The sequence below is a fragment of the Nicotiana tabacum genome, chromosome 3 (genome assembly GCF_000715075.1).
Source record: "Nicotiana tabacum cultivar K326 chromosome 3, ASM71507v2, whole genome shotgun sequence".
NCBI lineage: Eukaryota > Viridiplantae > Streptophyta > Magnoliopsida > Solanales > Solanaceae > Nicotiana > Nicotiana tabacum.
The window spans coordinates 86,678,123-86,701,996 of NC_134082.1; the positions used below are offsets into that span (position 1 = coordinate 86,678,123).

The window sequence follows — 23,874 nt, forward strand, 5'->3', positions numbered from 1 at the left end:
CAAATTTCTTTTATAAAACCATTTTCTAACACGATTTCAAATCTCAATATTCCATAAGAAATATATAAAACAACTAAAAATATGCGGAAATCAAAAAAACATTAACCAACACAGCCCAAACATCTGGTGTCACGAGTCTAGAGCCTTTAAATATACAACCGACTGTCTAATACATCATAAGTCTAGAATGCAGAAAAGAACAAGATAGGAAGGAGGAAAGCAGGGTTGCGGACACCATGCAACTACCTTGCAGTCTCCGACAAACTCTGAAAATGCTGAGGACTCTCACTCTGCCGCTCGGGCACCTGGATCTGCACACAAGGTGCAGGGAGTAACGTGAGTACGCCAACTCAATAAGTAACTAAAGTAAATAAGGTCTGAAAGAAGTGACGCGCAGTTAAAATCATATAAAGGAGTAAACAACAGGATAACAGATCAAACTCCACAGTTTAAAAACCGGTTTCGTCATAAAACTTCAGTTTCAATTAGAATACTTAAAATCATTTACTTAGTAATTTTCAACAGAGGATTTTTTAAAATAAGAGTGAAATCAGTGAAAATACCATAAATGGGCCTCTCGGGCAAGGTATCACTCATAATATGGCCTCTCGGGTAGCCTCTCAGTCACTCGTGACTCAGCTCTCGTCACTCAGTACTCACTCTTAGCACTCACGCTCAATAATATCTCATAATAGTAATAATCATAGTAATCACTGTGGCATGCAACCCGATCCATACTTTATAGTCGACTACACTCACTGAGGGTGTACAGACTCTGGAGGGGCTCCTATAGCCCAAACATCATATCGTTGCGGCGCGCAGCCCGATCCAATATGTATATCACTGCGGTGTGTAGCCCGATCCATATAAGTATTGTTGCGACGTGCAGCCTGATCCATATATATATATATATATATATATATATATATATATATATATATATATATATATATATATATATATATATATATATATCCTTACCATTAGGTCCTCAACCTCTCTCAGTCTTTAACCTCACAGCTTCTCGGGCACAACAGTGGAAATCAAGGAACTCAGTCCAAACAGTTCTCACATTTTAAGAAGTACAGTGATAAAATCAGTTTTAAACAATAAATAGGTAAAATATCACTGAGGATATTCTTCCAAACAAATAGAGTGAGGAAAAACAGTAAAAATGCCCAAAGGGTCTCAACAGGTCGGCACAAGGCCCCCAAACATGGCATACAACCCATAATACAATATAAATTTCTAAAATACGAGAATTCATAAGATTTCAAATCAAATACGCGGCTTAATAGTCGCTACGGGATGGACCAAGTCATAATCCCTACCGGTGCATACCCACACGCTCGTCATCTAGCATGTGCGTCACCTTATTTATCAGAACAATTCGAAATACCGGGGTTTGTACCCTCAGTTCCAGATTTACAATGGTTACTTACCTCAAACCGGATGAAAATACTACTCCGCGATGCCTTTTCCTCTCGCCTCGGCCTCAACTCGTGTCGAATCTACCCAAAATCAGAATCATAACATTAGAATAGGCTAAAGGAACGAAGCCCATGCGAAATAAATCAAATTATACCAAAAATCCGAAAATTGGCCAAACCTGACCCTTGGGCTCACGTCTCGAAACTCTTAATCTCAAGTCCTAATTCCCAATTTTTTTGCCCTTAAATTCCATTAATTACACCTCTAATCCGTGAAATAATACCATAGAAACGTGTTTTAGGTCCAAAATCCTTACCTCAATGAAACCCCATTGAAATCCTCCTTCAAATCGCCCAAAATGCTCCAAAAACCGTCTTAGAAATGGTGGAATAGCTCAAAAATTGCGAAAGAAATAATTTATACCTTCTGACCCAGGGATTTCGCATCTGCGGCCAAAACCCCACTTCTGCGGTATCGCATTTGCGGTCCTTAAACCGCTTCTGGGGTTTTCACTTAAACTGCCCAACTTCACATCTACGATGCATAATCCGCACCTGCGGCATCGCATGTGCGGCTCCTTGACCGCTTCTGCGGTTCCTGCCTTTCTTAGGCTCTTCCGCTTCTGTGACCCATCTTCCGCATTTGCGGCGTCGCACCTGCGGTCCCCAATCCGCAGGTGCGGAAACAACAGAAGCAGAAAAATTCTACAGCTTCCCAAAAATTCCAACTCTCCCTCAACCATCCGAAAACACACCGAGGCCCCCGGGACCTCAACCAAAAACACAAACATATCCCATAACCTTATTCAAACTTATGCTAATCTTCAAAATACCTCAAACAACATCGAATCAACCAAAACACATTGGATTCAAGCCTAAGTTTTTCAAAATCTTCCAAATTACGCTTTTAATCAAAAAGTATACCAAACCACGTCCGAATGACCTGAAATTTTGCACACACATCCCAAATGACCCTACGGAACTACTGCAACTCCCGAAATTCCATTCCGACCCCTATATCAAAATCTCACCTATCAACTGAAAAATGCCAAAATTTCACTTTCGCTAATTCAAGCCTAAATCTACTCCGGACCTCCAAAACACATTCCGATCATGCTCTTAAGTCCCAAATCACCTCCTGAAGATATCCGAACCATCGGAACTCACATCCGAGCCCTCTAACACATAAGTCAACATCCGATTGACTTTTCCAACTTAAGCTTCCTCAAAAGAGATTAAGTGTCCCAAACCTTGCCAAAACCTCTCTGAACCCGAACCGATCAACCCGATGACATGAAATGCAACTGAGCAAAACAATAAAAGCAGAAATGGGGAAAACAGAGCGATAACTCATGAGAGGACTGGTCGGGTCGTCACATCCTCCCCTCTTAAACAAACACTCGTCCTCGAACGAGTCAAGAAACATACCTAAAGCCTCAAATAGTTGAGGATATCTGCTCCGCATTTCCTGCTCAGTTTCCCAGGTAGCCTCCTCCACGGGCCGATCTCTCCACTGCACTTTCACTGAAGCTATATCCTTTGATCTCAACTTTCGAACCTGACGCTCTAAAATAGTTGTTGGCTCCACATCATAAGTCAAATCACCATACAACTGAGCTGTGCAATATACTTTCGGAGCATAGAGACATGAAATTCCGGATGCACACTCGACAAGTTGGGTGGAAAAGCAAGCTCATAAGCCACCTCCCCAATCCTCCGAAGCACCTCAAATGGCCCAATGAACCGAGGACTCAATTTCCCTTTCTTCCCAAATTTCATAACACCCTTCATGGGTGAAACCTGCAACATAACCTTCTCGCCAACCATGTAGGACACATCCTAAACCTTCCTGTCAGCATAACTCGTCTGTCTCGACTGCACCGTACGAAGCCTCTCCTGAATCACCTTCACCTTCTCTAAAGCATCCTACATCAAGTCTGTACCCAATATCCTAGCCTCACCCGGCTCAAAACAACCAACTGAAGATCTACATCGCCTCCCATACAAAGCCTCATATGGAGCCATCAGAATACTCGACTAGTAGTTGTTGTTATAAGCAAACTCTACAAGCGGTAGAAACCGATCCCATGTCCCTTCAAAATCAATGACACAAGAATGCAACATGTCCTCCAATATCTGAATAGTGCGCTCGGACTGTCCGTTCGTCTGAGGGTGAAAAGTTGTGCTCAACTCAACCTGAGTACCCAACTCTCACTGCACAGACCTCCAAAACTGCGATGTAAACTGAGTGCCCCTATCTGAAATGATGGACATACATCCCAAATGACCCTATGGAACTACTGCAACTCTCAGAATTTCATTCTGACCCCTATATCAAAATCTCACCTATTAACCGGAAAATGCCAAAATTCCACTTTCGCCAATTCAGGCCTAAATCTACTCCGGACCTCCAAAACACATTCTGATCACGCTCCAAAGTCCCAAATCACCTCCCGAAGCTATCCAAACCATCAGAACTCACATCCGAGCCCTCTAACACATAAGTCAACGTCCGATTGACTTTTCCAACTTAAGCTTCCTCAAAAGAGACTAAGTGTCTCAAACCTTGCCAAAACCTTTCCGAACCCGAACCGATCAACCCGATGACATGAAATACAACTGAACAAAGCAATAAGAAGCAGAAATGAGAAAAACAGAGCGGTAACTCATGAGACGACTGGTCGGGTCGTCATAGCTAGTTTTCAGTAGATCTCCAATTGAGTATTTTGGGTACCACGTTATCAATTCGCAGTGCAATTTAGGGATCAACATTTGAACAACACTCATAAAACCAAACTTGCATAGCTAGAGGCATCCCAGCTATCCTGTAGTACTTCTTCTGAGCATCCATCTTCTTGCTAATAGATTTTATCAGGCTTTCAAATGCTTTTATACCCCATGGATAATCAGAAAAGCTCCCACTCTCGACCAAGTCAAAATGTAGCCTTGGGATGGTTGTGTTGTTCTTCTCGGATGAAAATATGAAGGTGTGTATTAAATACAACACATCTATCTTTAATGCATCCCTATCGTTGTCATGACCCCAATTCTTATCAGCAAAACATTTCAACAAATCTTTCTTTTTGACAAGATTGGCACCGCCAAAGTATGTCTCAATAATCCAGTTAAGAACCTTTTCATTGAACTGAAAATCAGCAGGGTTACCAACACATTTGAGGCCAGTCACAAGCGCAAACTCCTTTATTGAGAAAGATAATGTAGTGCCATTGACATATATTGAAAATATATTGTCAGTACTTCCTTCTAACTGGAGAACCATGAAGCATCTGAACAGTTGATGTTGGACTTCACAACGCTTCATCTGAAGGAAACTTCCAAAACAAGTATTACCTAGTTGTTTGTACTGCTCTGGAGTAAGATTTTCTTTGAGGTTGGAGACTATGTCTATATTAGTATATATACTGATATGAGGTGCAAATATAGGTTGTTTTTTCACAAACAACTTAATTTCTTGCATTTAAAAAGAATAAATACAACTGAATACAACACATATTTCATTGTACAATTGATATGAATACATATAAATACAACTAAATACAAACTGCAAAAATAAACTAGAATAAGATGTCAGTGATAGAAACATATGTACATATATAATACATACGCATACAACAAATAAAGACATTGCAATTAGAATCAAACAATAATGGGAACTTTGAAAATCCTTACAAATACAACTATATGCAATATGAAAAGGTCAGTATAGTAAGGTAAAAAATAGTGAAAGAACTATTTGAATACATCTAAATAAATCTAAATGCATTATGCAACATACAATTCAATAAAAGTCAATTTGTATATATCAGAATACATATATATATTTCTATCATTGATTTCTGTAAGTACAAAAATACATTGAATATACTTTTTGAATAAATCTAAATACATGTACATGTATTTATATACATAAAAATAGAGAAGTCAATAGGTTTATACATATAAATACAGATGAATACATCAATAATACATATGAATACATTAGAAATTACCTTTTTTCCAGTGTATCTGAGCTTTTACTTGCTTCAACCTCCTTTCCCTTGACAGATGAAGCTTCAGAAATATATTTTTTCCTCTTTTCCGCAATGGAAAGTCTTGTTTCCTTCAATTATTTCTCAATTTGGGTTTCTTTGAAATTGTCATGGCGAGATTTTGTTCTCTTCTCCAATGCCATATTTTTGGATAAACCTGCATCCAATTCCCCTTGAGTGATTTGCAAGGAGAAAGAGGGCCCATCGAAAGTGAGAATTTTAGGGGTATACCTCTGGTAATCAACTTGCGGGGTATTGAATCAGACATTGTGAGAATACGCTTGGATACTGTTGATTAGAGAAAACTTGGTGAGTAGAGATGTTGAGAATAAACAAAAATAGCGAAAATCAAAAAATTTAAATACTTACCACACTAATTATAGAAACAAATGACAATAATCGAGAGGAAATTAGGGTTTATGACGAGATTGGGGAGGAAGGAAGCAGTGTGGGTGAGAGGTTTCTCTGGTTTTGAGCGTGTTTACAGGGAATGGGAAAGAGAATAGAGTGTATCAAAATAGAGAGAGAATGAACCTGTATTGAGAAGATTTTATGAAATATGGTAATTATAAGAGAGAGAAATCTGAAAAGGGAGAGAGAAAAATAAAACATAGCGTGTTTTGTGGCTTAAGTGTAGGAGATAACCAAAATTAGAAATTTTGCTATAAAACATTAAAGGTATCTATAAAATATAATTTATTTAAATGGTATTTATTTAAAATAAATGAGGTGTTAACCTTTGCAATAGGAGGTAAATATTCCTTTAATATTTGCAACTATTATTTATGGCCAAACAAGACCTACTAATTATTTTATCTGTCAAAAGGCACCCAATCAAATGCAAACTAAAATGGGTGGACCAATTAGTAAGAGCACTTTCGTGCACGGACAATATAAATAATTATATATTATCGGCAGGGGTGACTCAATACTATTGGGGGCCTAAAGCAAACTTTAACGAGAGGCATTAAAAAAAGTTTCTCAAAAAAATCTTATATATATATATATAACATTTTGAGATGCAAAGTTACGAATAATTATTATATAATCTATTTCACCTAATATTTCTTTTTTAATTGATAATATAGGTAGTCCATTCAATCTCTCCTGAGACATTGTTAATCATAAATAAGATTTTTATCCATTTTAATTTTGTAAAACTTTTTTACGCTGAGGCAATAGGCATTTGGAAAAAAATCAAGTCTTTTTTATCTGATTGAGTACTAATTTCCTCTTTTTCTTCTTGGATGGTGTTATCGTCTAACTCAACTTGCTTAGTGATTTGTTCATCTCGAAAATATTCTCCTATAATTTCTGATTGAGTTTTTTTTTATTATTTATTAAAAATTTATCAATAGCTCCTTTTTGGGATTGTATAAAAAATTCAACTTTTCTCTTCTTTTTTATAAAGTTTTGAATAACCGGACTCATACTTTCTATTTGATATATATGAATTATAATAAAAATTAAAACGACAATATATACCTACGTAACAAAAATATCAAGAAAAGTAATTTAAGTTGGAATAGAAGAACCTGATTCAATAACATGAAATATTTGTTGACTCAATAATCTTCATGTTCGTGCAATGCTTGATATCCCAAAATCACAGAATAATAAACTATAGCTTTTCTTGAACAATATTGTGAGATGACTTCCTTGTAAAAAGTAAGAGAAGGAAGTCATCTTATAAACTGAGAAGGAAGTGGAAAGGTCTAATCGAGAGAAACTAGCTAAAAGAGAATAATTGTTAAGAGCCGTCAATATGGGCTTGGCCCGTTGAGCCAACCCAGCCTAATCCGTGATTTAGCGGGGTTGGACTAGAGTTTTTGGAGCCCATTTAAAAATGAGGCTTTTAAGCCCGGGCCGAGTAAGTCCGTGGCCCGTGAGGCGTGACTGAGGCTGGGCTGGGCCGGCCCGTAGGCCTAATAAAAATAATTATTTAAAATATATAAAATATAAAAAGTATACTGCCTCTAGCGATGAAAAGTCAGAATTGGATCTCACTTAGAGGAACCAAAACGTGATCTTGAGAAGTTCCAAGAGATGGATGTTGTCATGTAGTGGAAGGATCATTCAAGAAAATATCCCGATCTTTCAGTGATGGTGCGTGATGTACTTAGTATTCCTATTACCACCGTCACATCGGAATCAACATTTAGCATTGGGGTGTGTGTTCCGGCAAACAAAAGTTGCATCTATCATGAAAATGTTCAAACACTTGTTACTACTCAAAATTGGTTGCACGGCTTTTCCCAAACTCAAACTGGTAATATTTTTTTTTATGTGAATTTGAATATTATTAGTTTTTAAAATTTAATTACTCTTAATATTTAACTAATTAATATTGCATATGAATTGTAGATGTAGATAAAAGTGAAGATGCCAAGACAACCTTGTCACAAGCGGATTCAAATGTGCTTGATGAAGATGAGGTATTAGATATCCCATAATCGTCATGGACGTTCTCCTAGAATAGTTTATTTTGAATTTTGACTTTTAGTGAATGAACTATAGTCTTATTTTTTACTTTTTAGTGTTTGTTGTGATATATTAGAACAATATAAAAAGTTATTAAGTTTTGCGAAATTTTTCCAATAAGATATATTTTAACTTTTAAATATTTTTTTTAGGTTAGAGCTTAAAGAAAAATATAAAGTTATATATTAAAAAATGATGGGTCGGCCCGTGAGTGCCCCCGCCCACGTAGGGCTGGGGTGGGTTAATCATTACAAGGCCTATCAAAATCGTGGGATAGCCCAATCCGGCCCGTCAATTGCTAAAGCCTACGTGGGCTAGGGTGAGCTAACCCAGCCCGGCCCATATTGATAGCTCTAATAATTGTGATGATTTCTTCCCAAACTTGCATTCTCAAAGTCACCTTAATTGATTTTTTGGGCCCACTTTTTTTTGTCAAAAGTTATTAGTACTCCCTCCGTCTCATGCTATGTTTCGTATTTCTCTTTTACACGCTCCTTAAGAAATATTAATTAGGAAAGGAATTAGGCTATTCTACCCTTATTTATCTCTTAATAATATATAATCTCTTTTCATTGAATATTTATTCTATTTATGTGTTATCTCTATCTTCAAGAACAATTATTACTAAGGGTAAAAAAGAAAAAAAATAATTAATTTTGTCTTAAACTTCTAAAATGACAAATAATTTGATACAAATATTTTTAGTAACCATGACTATTAATATGAGATGAAGGGAGTAGTATATCTTTCCGTTTACAATGCATGTATGAAGTACCTTTTTTTTTTTTTTAAGGAAACCTCATTTTTTTTTGTAAAAATAAATATAAGCTTATGATCGGGAGAAATTCAAAATAGCCAGATTTACAACTGGTCGTTCAAAAATAGCCCAGTTTCAAAAGTAATCGAAATTTAGCCACTTTTCATGTAAAGATAAAGTTGACCGAAAACACTGTTCAAAACCCGAAAAATACGCCAGTATATTATGCTGGAGTTCCAGCATAAATATACTTGAACTCCATCATATTATACTGGAGTTCCATGATAAGTATGTTGGAACTCCAGCATAATATGATGGAGTTCCAGCATAAGTACACTAGAACTCCAACATAATATACTGGAGTTCCCACAAGTATACCGGTCCAGCATAATATACTGGAGTTTGGAGCACCGATGCTCCAGTCTCCAGTATATTATACTGGAGCCAGTAAAGTATATCGGTCCAACATAATATGCTGGAGTTCATACACAGGTGCACCGAACTCCAGTATATTATGCTGGAACGGTCTCTGTTACAGCAAAATAGTGGCTATTTTTTATTGATTTGGTAAATGCTGGCTATTTTTGAATGACCAGTCCGAAAATTAGTTATACCGTGCTATTTTTACCTTATGATCCTATTGGTAAAAGTTGGGGCCGCCCAAATTAGGGGCCTAAAGCCTAGGCTTTATTGAATTTACCCATCGGGTCATCTAAAAGGTAACTAAAGACAGTGGCAAATATAGCATATAAATAATTGTTCAATCGAACTCAATAATTTAAATACATAATGTAAATATAGATGTAATAATTATTACAATTTTAAAAATATATTACCTTTTGAATCCATAATTTCAAAAGTATAATGGTTCATTACCAAGAATCAAAAGTTGAACACATCAAATTGAAAATTTGAATCTACCTTGATAATTGTCCATAATGAATTGGAATCAGCAAGAACTTAAAAAATAAGGTACAAAACTTGTTACAAATGTTATAACCGATCATAATGTAAAACCGATCATAATGTAAAACATTTCTTTAAGCCACCATGTACACTATGGTGTTACATTATCAGTACATAATCTTTAACCAGTTATAACAAAGTAATCCCTCCGTTTCATATTAAATGAGGTACTTTTCATTTTAGTTTGTTCCAAAACAAATGACACATTTCTAAATTTGGAAATAATTCAATTTTAAACTCTTTCATTTTATCTATTTACCCTTAATGAGAAATTTTTATAGCCACACAAATGTCATGACCCCACAAACTTTTTACCCCTTAAGCTTTTAAGTCCACAAATTTCAAAAGTTTTTCTTCTTTTTTCTTAAACTTCGTGTCGAGTCAAACAACCTCATATAATATGAAACGGAGGGAGTATTATTTAATTTCTTACTACTCCTGCTACAATAAAGTATAAAGAAGCACATAGAATTAACTTCTAAGTAACCAAAAAGGATGCTACAAAAACTACAATATCAGAAAAGAAAACTAGGCCTCTGATCTCCCAAAGACGCAGGGAACGGATCACTGTCTCTTTTAAACCATCTCCCTCCACTTCACACAGAAGCCGCAAATCCCTCCTCACTCCACCACCTTCCGTTAATTCTTATAAATATGACCTATTTTTTTCTTTATCTCTCTCATACTATACACATTGTATTCTCTGTTTGAGCAAAAATACACTTAGAATTATGGCTTCTTCTACACCTGCCTTGAAAGATGAACTAGATATCGTGATACCAACAATTAGAAACTTGGATTTCTTGGAAATGTGGAGGCCTTTCTTTGAACCATATCATCTCATCATTGTTCAAGATGGTGACCCGTCAAAGACCATTAAGGTGCCCGAGGGCTTTGATTATGAACTTTACAATCGCAATGATATTAACAAAATTTTGGGTCCTAGGGCTTCTTGTATTTCCTTTAAGGATTCTGCTTGCCGCTGCTTCGGTTACATGGTTTCCAAGAAAAAGTATATTTACACCATTGATGATGATTGCTTTGTAAGCTCACTTTCCACCTTCCATTAATCTATCATCTCATTCTAGTATCTTTTTGTTTCTCGCTCGTGTTAGTTCTTTGAAATAAAGTTTTAGATTTTTTATGTTCACAAGAGTATGTGAGTGATTACATGAACAGAGTTTGAACTCTCTGTATTTTACGTGTTTGTAAACAAGGCAAAGCTACTCCCTCATTTTATACGGTGGTGTCTGACGAAAGAAATTTTGATACTACCTATCAAAAGCACTCTTGGGATGTTAGTAATTTTAAACATGACATATTATTTCTCTGACTATAAAAGTGAAATGAGAAATTTAAAATTAAAGGATTTTAGAACATAAAGAAAAAGTCTTTTTGTTCTGGTAACTTTTCTTTCATTTTCATTTTATATTTGCGTTTTACGTTTCATGGGGATATATGCAAAGACTTTAAGGTGATTTCTTATAGATTCAATTGAATCTATATATACAGATAAAAAAAATTAAAATATATACACACAAGAAGGTTACGCTCGTATCTTTCTAAACCAACTCATTCTAGATCCTAGATAATCACTATGCTTAATTATGATCATTAATTAATGTTCACTTCTATACTCATGATTGATGTTCCCCTCAATCATCATCATCTTCAGAATTCTTTTCTAATATCATCTTCGGTATTTTAACTCTATTTGTGTTTGGGGAAATCTTGAAATAATCTGCGTAGGTAGCAAAGGACCCAAGTGGGGCAGACATCAACGCGCTGGAGCAGCACATAAAGAATTTGCTGTGCCCATCAACTCCCCATTTCTTCAACACTTTGTATGATCCATTTAGGGATGGCGCAGATTTTGTGAGGGGATACCCTTTCAGCCTGAGGGAGGGCGTGCCAACGGCAGTCTCCCACGGCTTGTGGCTCAACATTCCCGATTATGATGCGCCCACACAGCTCGTCAAGCCTCTTGAGAGGAATACTAGGTCGGTCTCCTTTTCACCTTTTCTTTTGATATTATGCTTTCCTTCTTGTATTTAAGTTAACTATACTACCAATATAAAGATATTTTGTACTATTAGCATAGCTTTAATATGTGATAGACGATTAGCTACAGTTTTTACAAGGTTACATGTTACAATAGTTATTATAAAAGTTTACTTGTAATTATCTAGGAATAATATTTGCATTTTTTGGTCCCGTAGTTATTAGTAAACTAGTGAATATGCCGCGCTTCGCGCGATTATGGAATGAAATCAGGATATGATCAAATAATTAATATCATCACTTTTTCTAATTAAGCAAAATCAAGCTTTGCTAATAAATTGTGTTACTACATGTAATGGAGAAGAACAATTTTTCCTCTTGACATCGATTGGTCAATAATTAAATATGTAGTCTAAAAATATAAAACTATTCATGATAAGAATAAAAGGCCTAATAATAAAGTTGTAGCACTCTTAAACAACAAAAGAGATAAAAAATCTATCAAAAAATAGAAGGTGTACCATACATATAGTTCATGAGAAAGGAGTTGAAGGACAACTTTTTGTTCAGCAACCTCAAAGCTCCATCCCTCTCCCAGAAATGAAGCTTCGACAGAAATTTTGTGAGAGAATATTTGTCCAATGTTCTAATAAATGCATAGAGAATAATGATAGAAAATGAGCATACCCTGCTCTGACAGCTTAAACTTTGTTGCTTGACTCGGTCTTGAAAATCAAGAAGAACTTGTAAATTGGAGCCGACTTCACCGTACCATTCTATAGACCTTACAGGATGTGAATACACTAAAATTAGATCATGCATGAAGGTTAGATCCTAATATAAAAAAAGACATTTAAATAAAAGTTCTATGCAACTTTGGCCTAGCTTAGAGCAACAACACCAAGAAAAACAAAGCCTAATTCTCGTCCTATATTTATATAGGGTAAAGTGTACTCTACTCTGAAAATAATATTATATATATGAAATCAAAGTTTTATTTAGTCTTACTAAAATAGGGGGGAAAGGAAATAAAAGCTATAATATAATTGACCAAATAACACCTTTTTATGCATAGCTTCCTCAAAAACTATCCGTTTATGCCATTCAACATCATTGCTCATCCACCTTTTTATAAATTATAAGACCCTATTAAAATTAAAAACTGTAAGAACTACATCTTTAAAGACTTACCATGCCCTCCTTAATAGATTTATCTTTAGATGATCATTGTCATCTATTAACAACTCTATCTCTCTTTTTCTCTATATATATATGACAAATTAATATCCTAGCTCAATTGTGTATGTTAACAGCATACGCAGACAAAGATCCCTTTCATGTCTTAGGTTTCTCGGGGTCTGGTTTATTCATCATAGTTGTTAGGAGAGTAAAAGAGTAAGTCTTAATTGAAGATTGAAGAATATTATGTAGGAATCATGAAATTACAGGAACAAAGGTGTATTTAGCAGCAATTTAGTAATTTATAATTTTCAGCCCTAGAAGAATAGATGAGCGTTGGCCTAAGCAAATACATCAAATTTACAAAAATAAACAAATGCAGATTTTAGTTTGGAACATTTAATCATGCTTTTAATTCAGAATTTATTATTTGCACGGGACAAAGCATGTACAAGCCTAACTTTTTAATAGAAATTTGAATAACACAAATTCACTGGAAACTGAATTACATTATTCTCTGGAAAATGCAGCTACTTAGTCAAGTTGCAAGAAGTCCCTGAAAGCTGAGTACAGGAACTAAACAAAATAGTACTTCAGTAGATTAGAACTTCCATTTCCAAGAGGAGAGTAGTTGCCAAGTTAATACCTTCTCGCAGTGGCGAGCGAAGCTAGGAATTTCTCCAAGGGTGTTCAAATTTGAAAGAAGTGGAAAAAATTCCCAATAAAGGGTGTTCAATATATGTTATATACCTCTAAAACGTAATATTTTACCTATATACACAGTGTAATTTTTCGAAGAAGACCCTTATGACCATGTGGCTTCGTCCCTGCCTTCTCGTGGAAAAAGAAACATTACAACCCTTGGAGACTTAGATAACTGGAAGAGTAGAATAATGTTCAACCATCCTCTTCATATCATAATAGTTTGTTTGCATCCACTCCTCTACCAACTCATATGTCTGAGAGAACATGTTATTCCAATTGAGTTGAGATCATCATGTCTATAGCAGAGCGAATGATAAACGGAGAGTGTAAAGATGAAGTCGAAAGTGAAATATTTGAATGAATTACATGTAAAAAGATGAATTTTCAGAAAGAGATATATTGTTGTTGATCGTGTTGCTTCACATCAGAAACAAGATAAGACATGATTTTTTCCGGTTTCTTCACTAAAGCAGAAACCTCAAGCCAGTTTCATGGTTATCTATATATCCAAATCAAGCTGCACATATAATGAGTTCCCGTTGCTTTGGATCTCTTCATTTTGTACTTTCCCCTGCATCCATAATTCCAAATTACCTGTTTCTTCCTTTGGTAGAAAAGTCCACTCAACAACACTGCTCATCCATCTTTTTAAAAACTGCAAGAACTAAATCTTTATAAACTTACAGTACGCTCTTAATGAATTTATTTTTAGATGACTATTTTCATCAGAATTTTCCAAACCTTATTGTAATAAGATCACTTTTCTTTTCCTTCACTTTCTCCATATAGTTAATCCCAATTCCCAATAGACCAAAAGAGTTAATTCCAGCAGACAAACAAAAAGCACAAAATAGGGGAAAATACCTTGAAGGAACGGCAAGACAAAATAGTCTATGTGGATAATTCAAAAGAGAAACAAAACCAAAAGGAAAGGTTAAAGAAAACACAAAAGAAAATTGACTAATATTAACTAATTGGTAAGAGAGTAGAAACAATTAATCTAAGATACCTGCTATTGCTTTAGAAACCTAACCAAATTCTTAAGTTTATGGTAACGTTTAGTTTATGTTAGTGTCTCAGTGAAACAAACTCCGCCAATAGGTACAATAACTAAATAGAAGTAGATCAATTAGAAGAAAAAGGGGAAAGCAAGACATTACCAACTAAAGATAGAAGTGGTTGATCTTTTGCTCCAACTACTGGAAAAATACTTGCCTTCCACTTTGTAGTCGAATCTGCAAGAAAGTGATGCGAAATGATCAAAAGCTTGAAAATTTGATGACTGAAATATACTGAAAAGACATTCCAGAATCGTTTATCCTATTTAAAACCAAAGAGAGCAAAAAAAGTGAAGAATATCATATTTAATGCTGAAATTTTCGATCAGCAATTTCAAAACGATCGTTTTCCTAAAAGGGGAAAAAAGTTACCAGCCTTTTTCTTCTTAGGTGACCATCTTGAATGTCAATTAATTGAAGGAATTTTTGACTATCTATATCATGAAACCTTATTACCCTCAATGTTTAAGGTTTGTGTTTATTATATTTAAGCATACCAAATTACCATTTCTATACCATAATTCAAATTATGGGCATAATTAATGCTTTATTTATATTAGGCGTTAATTTAGGAGCGTATATTCTCCCATTTTCGTTTACCCGCCTCTCTCTCCTCCCACCCCCATACCTCCCACGTTTCTCCCTCCCCTGGACTCGACGACCTCAAACGGATTTAACGGAATTCAAATCTAACTGAAACGCCTCTGTTTTTCGAAGAAGAAAGGGTTCGTTTGATTTTTGTTTTCAGGTGGGAACGACTGTTATCTTGGGAGCTATGGTGGTTTTTGATTTTTCTCCTTCTGGTTTTCACTTTGAGTTCATCCATAGAGAGAGATCTGAAGATTTCCAACTTTCCCTTCTGATTTTGTTCGTTCATATAAAAACAGAAACAATTTATTCGTAAGATCTGACGAGCGTCGTTTTCCCCCTCCCATTTCTTTCTCTTCTACATTCTTTCTTCTTCTCAAAAAATACAGAGAAAGGTTGGTTTATTTGTCATAAAACAGCATGGGCGATATGTTAGTGTCGATCCAATTAATGGAAAAAGACGTGATACTAAATCACTTCTAAACTTCTTCTCATATTTCTTGATTGGAATGATATGAATTGCTTTTTTGGCAGCTTTTATTTGTAGTTTTTTGTAGAAATTTTGTAGATGAAGAGCCAATTGTAGAAATGTGACATCCACAATTAATCTGCAAATTGTCTGCAAAATTTTACAAAAACTACAAATTAACTACATTTAACCTACATTATAACTACAATCTGGAAACAATTTACACATGAAAGTTCTTCAAGTTGGAATTGGCCACAGCTACATTTCTTGTTTTCTTGAAAGAAATTTTGTAGTTTTTTTTAAAGAAATTTTGTAGTCAATATTTTTTTTCAACATAGATTGTAGTTTAATTGTAGTATAAATGTAGTAATTTTGTAGATATCCTTAAAAACAATACAGCTTTATACAATACTAAAACTGATTTGTAGGAATTTTGTAGATGAATAGAAATTTTGTAGTCAACATAGATCGTAGTTTAATTGTAGTATAAATGTAGTAATTTTATAGATACCCTTAAAAACAATACTGCTTTATACATACTTAAACTAATTTATAGTTTATTTGTAGATAAATGTAGGAATTTTGTAGATATTAACATAAACTTCATCTTCTCTTCCTTCTTCTTCACAAAAAATACAGAGAAAATTTTGTAGTCAATATTGTTTTTCAACATAAATTATAGTTTAATTGTAGTATAAATGTAGTAATTTTATAGGTACCCTTAAAAATAATACAACTTTATACAATACTTAAACTGATTTGTAGTTTATTTGTAAAATTTTTGTAGATAAGGATTTGTACTGAAAAGAACTATTTTATACAATTATTAAGGATAACACGTCACTACAATTGTGTGTTATATACGTTAATGCATTTATATGGCCATTATGAAGTTTCCATTTTGGTCCTTTACAATATATTATTTTATTCATCCGTAACTGAAGAATAATGACCGAATTAAGACTTTAGTGACTGGATTACCTTTAAAGTTTTTTTTATTTTAGGAATTTTTACCTTCCTATATCACATAAGGAAACAAATATGATGTGAATATGAAAATATATTTAGTCCCAAGAAGAAACGGTCTGGTAAAAAACAGAGGGGCTACGACTGTTAATGACGGAAGACGAAACGTTTGGGAGACCAAGTTAACCAATCAGTGCTTTATTAGTTTATTAATGAGGTAAATGGGGAATTATTTTAGGAGAAAAGCTCGAAAAATTGAGGAAAAAGATAAAGACAATTTCTGCGTAGTGAGGCTTGCCACGTCACCGGGTCTATGACCCTCAATTTTATATATATATATATATATATATATTCTGATTTTATTTCCTTATAATCTTTGGCTAAGCACATTAATTGATATTTAATTAACAAAAATGTCTATATTTTGTTCCTCTTACAGGAAATATGTGATATTTAGACCATTTATAGAATTACATTACCCTTTACTATGGAGTAACAATACAAATTCAACATAAAACATTAGTGTTTAGATAGTTTAGTTGTTAATAATTCATTAAATTTGTGAAGATTCCCAATAAGTAGAGGGATCAAAGATGCACATATCAAAATCTAATTCGGTAAATACATTTTATACCGTCTATGCATGGTATTATTTTGGGTGATATACGACAACTTAAATCCAACTTATCACAGCTTTTAACTAGTGGCAAATGTTGGTTGAAAAGGTATGTTGATATGGTGTTGACAATCCCAAAGGGCACTCTCTTCCCAATGTGTGGAATGAATCTGGCATTTGATCGTGAACTTATTGGCCCAGCAATGTACTTTGGACTTATGGGAGATGGCCAACCCATTGGACGTTACGACGATATGTGGGCTGGTTGGTGTTGCAAGGTTTGCCACTTAAAATTTTCAGTTCTTTTGTTTTATATGTTGCAACAATTGATTTAATTTTCTATATCTTGGCAGGTGTAAAAAAAAATTATATTTTGAGGACACCTAGAACATAAATACAAGTAACTCACCATAGTACTGATAGTAAAATTCTTTTAAACAATTCATGTACAATAACATAACAATTATGCCTCAATTCAAATAAATTGAGATCAATCATATGAATTCTCACTAACTACATCGCTCCATTTAAGCTCGCTGATCTCCGACCAATAATACTTTAAAATAAAATATATAGTTGGTGTAAAATAGTTTAAACCATAGTAATTTTGGATGAAAGTTTTTTGACTAATGAAACCATTTTCAGGTAATTTGTGATCACTTGGGATTGGGAATCAAGACTGGATTACCCTATATCTATCATAGCAAGGCTAGCAATCCATTTGTGAATTTGAAGAAGGAATACCTTGGAATTTTTTGGCAAGAAGAGATCATTCCCTTTTTCCAATCACATACCTTCTCTAAGGATTGTACTTCTGTGCAGAAGTGCTATGTAGAACTGTCCAAACAGGTTAAAGAAAAACTTGGAAAAGTAGACCCCTATTTTGTGAAGCTTGCAGATGCGATGGTCACTTGGATTGAAGCTTGGGATATGCTCAACCCTGCTTCTAAAGATTCTTCCAAACTTCCTAATGGCTCTTCAAAATGAAATTATCAAAATTTATTATGATTAAACGCGACTAGCAAATCACCTCTTGCTCAATCAAATAATAGACACCTGACTGCGGTTTGGATTGTCTCCCTATGAGCATAATGATATAAGCCTGCTTGGCCATGTATTTTGTAGTATTACTAGATCTGTCATTTGTATCCTTTTCATGTTTTATTTTATCTGTCATTTTGTATCCTTTTTATGTTTTATTTTTGTGGTCTAGGTCTAGCGATATTTCGACTTGATATGTTGATAATATCAGTGGATGTAATCCTCTTTTATCATGTTATTGTAAAATGTGATGAACCATAATGTAAGTTTTCTACTTCTGGTTCATGCTAATGGTTCATTTCCGGTTTCCCCTGTTGTCTTTGACTGAAATATGGGAGTGATCAGATCAAGACTGTGCTTTCATTTCCTATTTGCTGTACATTTGTTGTTGAAGAAACTTTTGAGTTTTGTTAAAGACCAGCTCTTTGCCAACAGTTTTAGTAGTAATTAAAGTGTTTAAATATAGTTTATACTTTATAGTGAATTTAGCAATTGAAAGAGCAATTCTATAATATATCAAATATAAGCCTGTATTTGTATGGGGTGAAAATCAATTTACACCCCAACTTTATTTTAAAATCAAATTCCCTCCCAACTTTAAACCATAGATATTCTCCCCCTTATTTCAAATTTTAGATATGGTATTTTTTTTGAATTCTTTTCTATGAATTTCTAACTCCGCCATTGAAAAAATATAACATAAATATATACTTAATGTGCATTATATTATAATAATAATCATAAAATAACAGTAAAATTTATAACAAATTTAGAAAATAATTGCACTATATATAATTTTAATGAACTTAAAGTATACTTTATAATAATATGCAACATATTTAAAATTATAGGTAAGCCATACAAATATTATATATAATAAAAAGGCTTACATAGAAGAAGTAATTAAAAATGGCAAGGGCAAAATAGACATTGTATAGAATAGTAAAGGAGGAAGTTTATTGTCCAAAGTTAAGGGGGAGTTGATTTTTAAAATAAAATTGGAGGATGTAAATGTCACGACCCGGAATTCCCACCTTCGGGATTGTGATGACACCTAACATTTCACTTGCTATGCAAGTCAACGTTAGAGTAATTCTTTACCAATTTTAAATACTCCGAACAATTTAACCAATTAAACAGAAATGAAGTCCAAAATCAAATACAAAAAAGTGTAATAATCCAATATCTAGTACAACCCGGATCTGAAGTCACAAGTACACGAGCTTCTAGAGTTTCTCAGGGTTTGAAATAAGTACAACTGTCTCGAATGAAAGGAACAATAAATAGGGAACCAGGAAGGGGACTTCAAGGTCTGCGGACGCCAGCAGATATACCTCGAGTCTCCAAATGCTAATCCGAGTTGATGCACCTCACGTACAGCTAGGACCAGTGCAAAAATCTGCACAAGAAGTGCAGAGTATAGTATGAGTACAACCGACCTAATGTATTCCGTAAGTGTCAAGCCTAACCTCGACGAGGCTATGACAGGAACACCCACGTAATTAAACATGTACAGACGAATATATATATATATATATATATATATATATATATCAACAATTTTATATAAGGCTAAACATTTACTACTGGGAGGGGACATGCGAAATGGGTAAAGATACGGTGACTACAACATGGAATGATAACAAGAAACAGTCAATAAACCTTCAACCAATAAAACAGATAATCATAATGAATAAAACTACACGAAATCACCCTTCGTGCTTTTACTCTCAACCTCATCATGAAACAGTAATAATGCACGGCATCACCAATCATACTTTTACTCTCAATCTCTCCATAAAATGATAAATAAGGCATGACATCACCCTTCGTGCTTTTGCTCTTTTTCATCATGAAACAATAGATACGGCACGACATCACCCTTCATGCTTTAACTCTCTTCCTCACTATGTATTAATCAATAATTGAAACAACACTCCACACGACATCACCTTCGTGCTTTAACAGTCCCCCTTACCATATAACAATAAACATATAACAATAAGGAGATAGAATAAGCAAGAGCAAACCTTATGTCAATAATAGTTCCACAATACCAACCTCAACTTCAGAAACAATACTCAATTATCACAAATAGCCCATGAATGCGGACAGAACAGTCAATTTAATGATAAATTAGTCTAAACATGGATATCATGATCAAGAAGGAAGTAAACTACAAGAAACAAGTCCCACCCGCATGCTTTAACCCAACAACCATGCATAAGTACTCATCAACTCACATATACGTTGTACCCAACACTTAAACATGTAGCAAATAGGCAAACAAGTCCTAATTCCTTAAGTCAAGGTTAACCACGACACTTACCTTGCTCTAAAAATCGACTCAAATCTCAACCACGGCTTTGCCTTTCGAACAAGCCTCTGAACCAACCAAATCTAGCAAATTATCAACCAAATTATTCAAAATAAGCCTTAGGAACTACCCACAAATGAAAAAGGTTTAATTTAGGCCATTATTGAAAAAGTCAACAAAAGTCAACTCCGGGGCCCGCTTGGTCCAAACCCGATATTTGGACCAAAACCTGATTACCCAATCACCCCGAGCCCGTATATGTAATTTATTTTGAAATCCGACCTCAATTTGAGGTCTAAATTTCAATTTTACAAAAATCCCTAATTTTACCCAAATTTCCAATTTCTTCAATGAAAATCCTAGATTTTAGGTTGAAATCTTATGTAATGCAATGGGTAATTGAAACAAAGTAGGTTAGAATCACTTACCAATGAATTGGGGAAGAAGAGTTCCTGGAAAAATCGCCTCTATGGTTTCTAGGTTTGAAAATGTAAAAGAATGGGGAAAATCCCGTCTAACTCAACTTTTATCCAGATGCAGATGTTGCAATTGCGAGAAAGAGGTCGTAATTGCGAACTCCTCTCAGAATCTCAGTAATTGCAATTGAAATAAAATGGCGCAAATGCGAACCTTTCTTCACAAATGAGACTCTACCTTCGTAAAAGCGAAAATGGCAAGTTCGCAAATTGCAAACTTTACCTCGCAAATGCGAGGACACCCCCCCTCCCGCCATGCCCAGGCTTGCAAAAGTGAAGATTTCTTTGCAAATATGAGGCTCACAAATGCGAGATCTGCAAAATATGAGGCTCAAAACACAGATCTGGGTATAGGGTAATACTGCAAGGTGCAACATTATCGTAACTTAATATTGCGAAGCGTAACATCATCGTAGTGTAATACTGCAATGTGTAATATCATCGTAATATAATTCTGCAGCACATAACATCATCGTAATATTGCAGGGTGTAACATCATTCCCCCCATTTGGAACATTCGTCCTCGAATATTGACTGATGCTCTTATCATTTTCATAACTTATAGCTCTTGTGAATACCTTAATACTCTCCTTGCCATTTAGGCAGTTGTTCTGTGAATAAATCCAAAGTCTAGGGTATTCCCCCCTTTAGTCCTATTTCTCATACCACGACTTGTGGTCGAAATCTTTCCAATCTCGTAACTGTTTCTATCTCCTGTCATGTAGCCTGTATGACTCTGACTTTGTAAGTGCGCCTTATGCGACTCTTCTTTCCTTTTCCCTCTAGCTTTTAGCCAATCTCTAGGGCTCACTTAGTAAATATATACAGATCTTGACAAGATGTCCCTATGGGCATCTATAGGTATACTTGAAGTTCTTTGCTCGATACTTTGTTAAACTTACAAATATTGCTATATCTTATTTCATAGATTTGTTTATCCTTCCATTTGACTTTACTGCATCTAGCCGGGTCATACTATTCCATGACTCATACTTCGATTTATAGTTACTGAGATCTACAACCAAACTCCAGGTTACTCTTTCGCTGCTTATCATATATGTATAAGTCTAAGTCCTTTAATGCTTCCTCAGTACTGATCATGTTAGGAATAATGACATATTTTCATCTCGTACTTTGTAACTTTTATCCATCCATTGTCGATTCACCTCAATATTGATTCATAATATACCAGTGATAACTTGAAACTTCTTACGTAATACCTTGCCACTAGGGCTTCCGTTGCATCGAGAAATATTTGAAGTGATTTCCATAATCGTATTTCATAGTGTCTCAATATGATTCACCTTATGGGGGTATCCTAATTCTGGCAAGCAAAATCTTTTCTCCTTTTTTTTCCAAATCATTATTCAAATGAAGGCCCAAACATCATCCTTTATCTGTCACAATTACACCCTCATTTTATTACCAAGTCAGCATTTCATTATTTCTAAATGCTATTAATCTTAGACTCCTTTGAGTTCATTCAGGCTATACTGAACTTTCAATAACTTAGAGAAACCATTATCTCTCTTGTTTTTATGGACTTAATCCCGAGGACTTATCCATTCTCGTCTCCTTTTCACTTGCCTTTCCTTATACTTACTCATGTTTTCTTAAAACTTTGTCGCTCTACCATACTTTAGCTTGCGACCTATACATATCCATTTATACTACTCGCAACTTTCCTTCAACTTTCTTACACCATAGATTTCCTTATATTATTTTGGAATGTCAAGTGAGACATCACATCGTCTCTAACCCTTCTCTACTCTCTTAACTAGATTTCTCAGTACTTAGAAACCATAGGCTAGAAGACATGCCGCTTACGATGCCACTATCATTCCAGGTTATTGGATCCCCACGCTTCTAGCCTTTTATCCGAGGTATGGACTATTCACAACTTTCTACATTTGAGTATCTCGTACGTTGTTCACCTTTACCTTACTTAAAATCTCGCATCTTGTCTTCTATCTCTTTCATAACCTCCCTTCCATATAGGTATGATTCACACCACAACTTGAAGCTCTATTATAATACTACAATCCGGTGGTAGCTTCATACTGACTTCTTATGAGGCTGTTACCTTTTTTTAACTGGCTTTCATAGAGCCGTTATAAACTATGATTGTTGTACTATCTCTTTCGTACCTCTAATTTTAAGGGAGATCCTGCAATGTTCTCGATCACGATGTTTCTATTTTTCTAGGTCCAATAATCAAACTCCTGATTTACTTGGGTGATGTAACTCTTTAGTTTCCTCCTCCTTCTGATTGGCCTTTAGGTCAGCTTAAGCTATCTTCCGATATGTGGTTCATGGTATTATTTATTCTGTTTAGCCTTTCATGGGCGCTGAGGAATATGCATGATACAATTCTTTAACAATTTAATCTTTCGTTTATGACCTAGGCTCAATTCTGTCTTTTAACGTATACCAAAATCTTCTACGGATGTATATGCTGCATATATAAAACTCCGAACCCTTAAGTGAGTTCATAACGTAACCAACTCTAGATCATTGATTGAATAATTTCTTTTATTCCATTTTAGCTTTCTTTCAACGTAAGCTATTACTTTTCCTGGTCTTTCTGCCCCTTGTTGCGTCCATACTTAGCTCATCTTAGTGCCAACACATGCCATAGTTTTCATGTAACTCATATGATCTCGAATAATACTTTTAATTTTACTTCCCGTTCATTAGTCACGGTAGGTGCCACTTTTCTTTGGAGTGCTTATAATGTTGTTGTGAGACTGTTGTTACATGACCATTTCCACTTTA

The 23,874-nt window shown here is 34.8% G+C and overlaps 1 protein-coding gene and 1 long non-coding RNA gene across 3 annotated transcripts; one reads left to right on the forward strand and one right to left on the reverse strand.

The window, feature by feature from the left end:
- The first annotated feature begins 10,344 nt into the window (after window positions 1-10,344).
- On the forward strand, window positions 10,345-18,615 carry LOC107789558 (putative UDP-arabinopyranose mutase 2). Its single transcript, XM_075241229.1, has 4 exons — window positions 10,345-10,726; window positions 11,433-11,683; window positions 17,375-17,543; window positions 17,911-18,615. The coding sequence occupies exons 1-4, from the start codon at window positions 10,415-10,417 to the stop codon at window positions 18,250-18,252; spliced, it is 1,074 nt and encodes a 357-aa protein (XP_075097330.1). The 5' UTR covers window positions 10,345-10,414; the 3' UTR covers window positions 18,253-18,615.
- On the reverse strand, window positions 13,270-14,991 carry LOC107789561 (uncharacterized). 2 transcript variants are annotated; one of them, XR_012707633.1, is made up of 2 exons: window positions 14,729-14,991; window positions 13,270-14,223 (listed from the first exon to the last, which is right to left on the reverse strand). It is a non-coding gene; the product is annotated as an uncharacterized LOC107789561 (long non-coding RNA). The 2 variants fall into 2 exon arrangements; XR_012707634.1 differs by having other exon boundaries at window positions 13,270-14,232.
- Window positions 18,616-23,874: the final 5,259 nt, after the last annotated feature.

Excerpts from the sequence above, each read along its gene's own strand:
- LOC107789558 (XM_075241229.1), top strand. The coding sequence starts at position 10,415 with ATGGCTTCTTCTACACCTGCCTTGAAAGATGAACTAGATATCGTGATA. Across the intron at positions 10,727-11,432 it reads CCATTGATGATGATTGCTTT|GTAGCAAAGGACCCAAGTGG; the intron begins GTAAGCTCACTT and ends TAATCTGCGTAG. Across the intron at positions 17,544-17,910 it reads GGGCTGGTTGGTGTTGCAAG|GTAATTTGTGATCACTTGGG; the intron begins GTTTGCCACTTA and ends AACCATTTTCAG.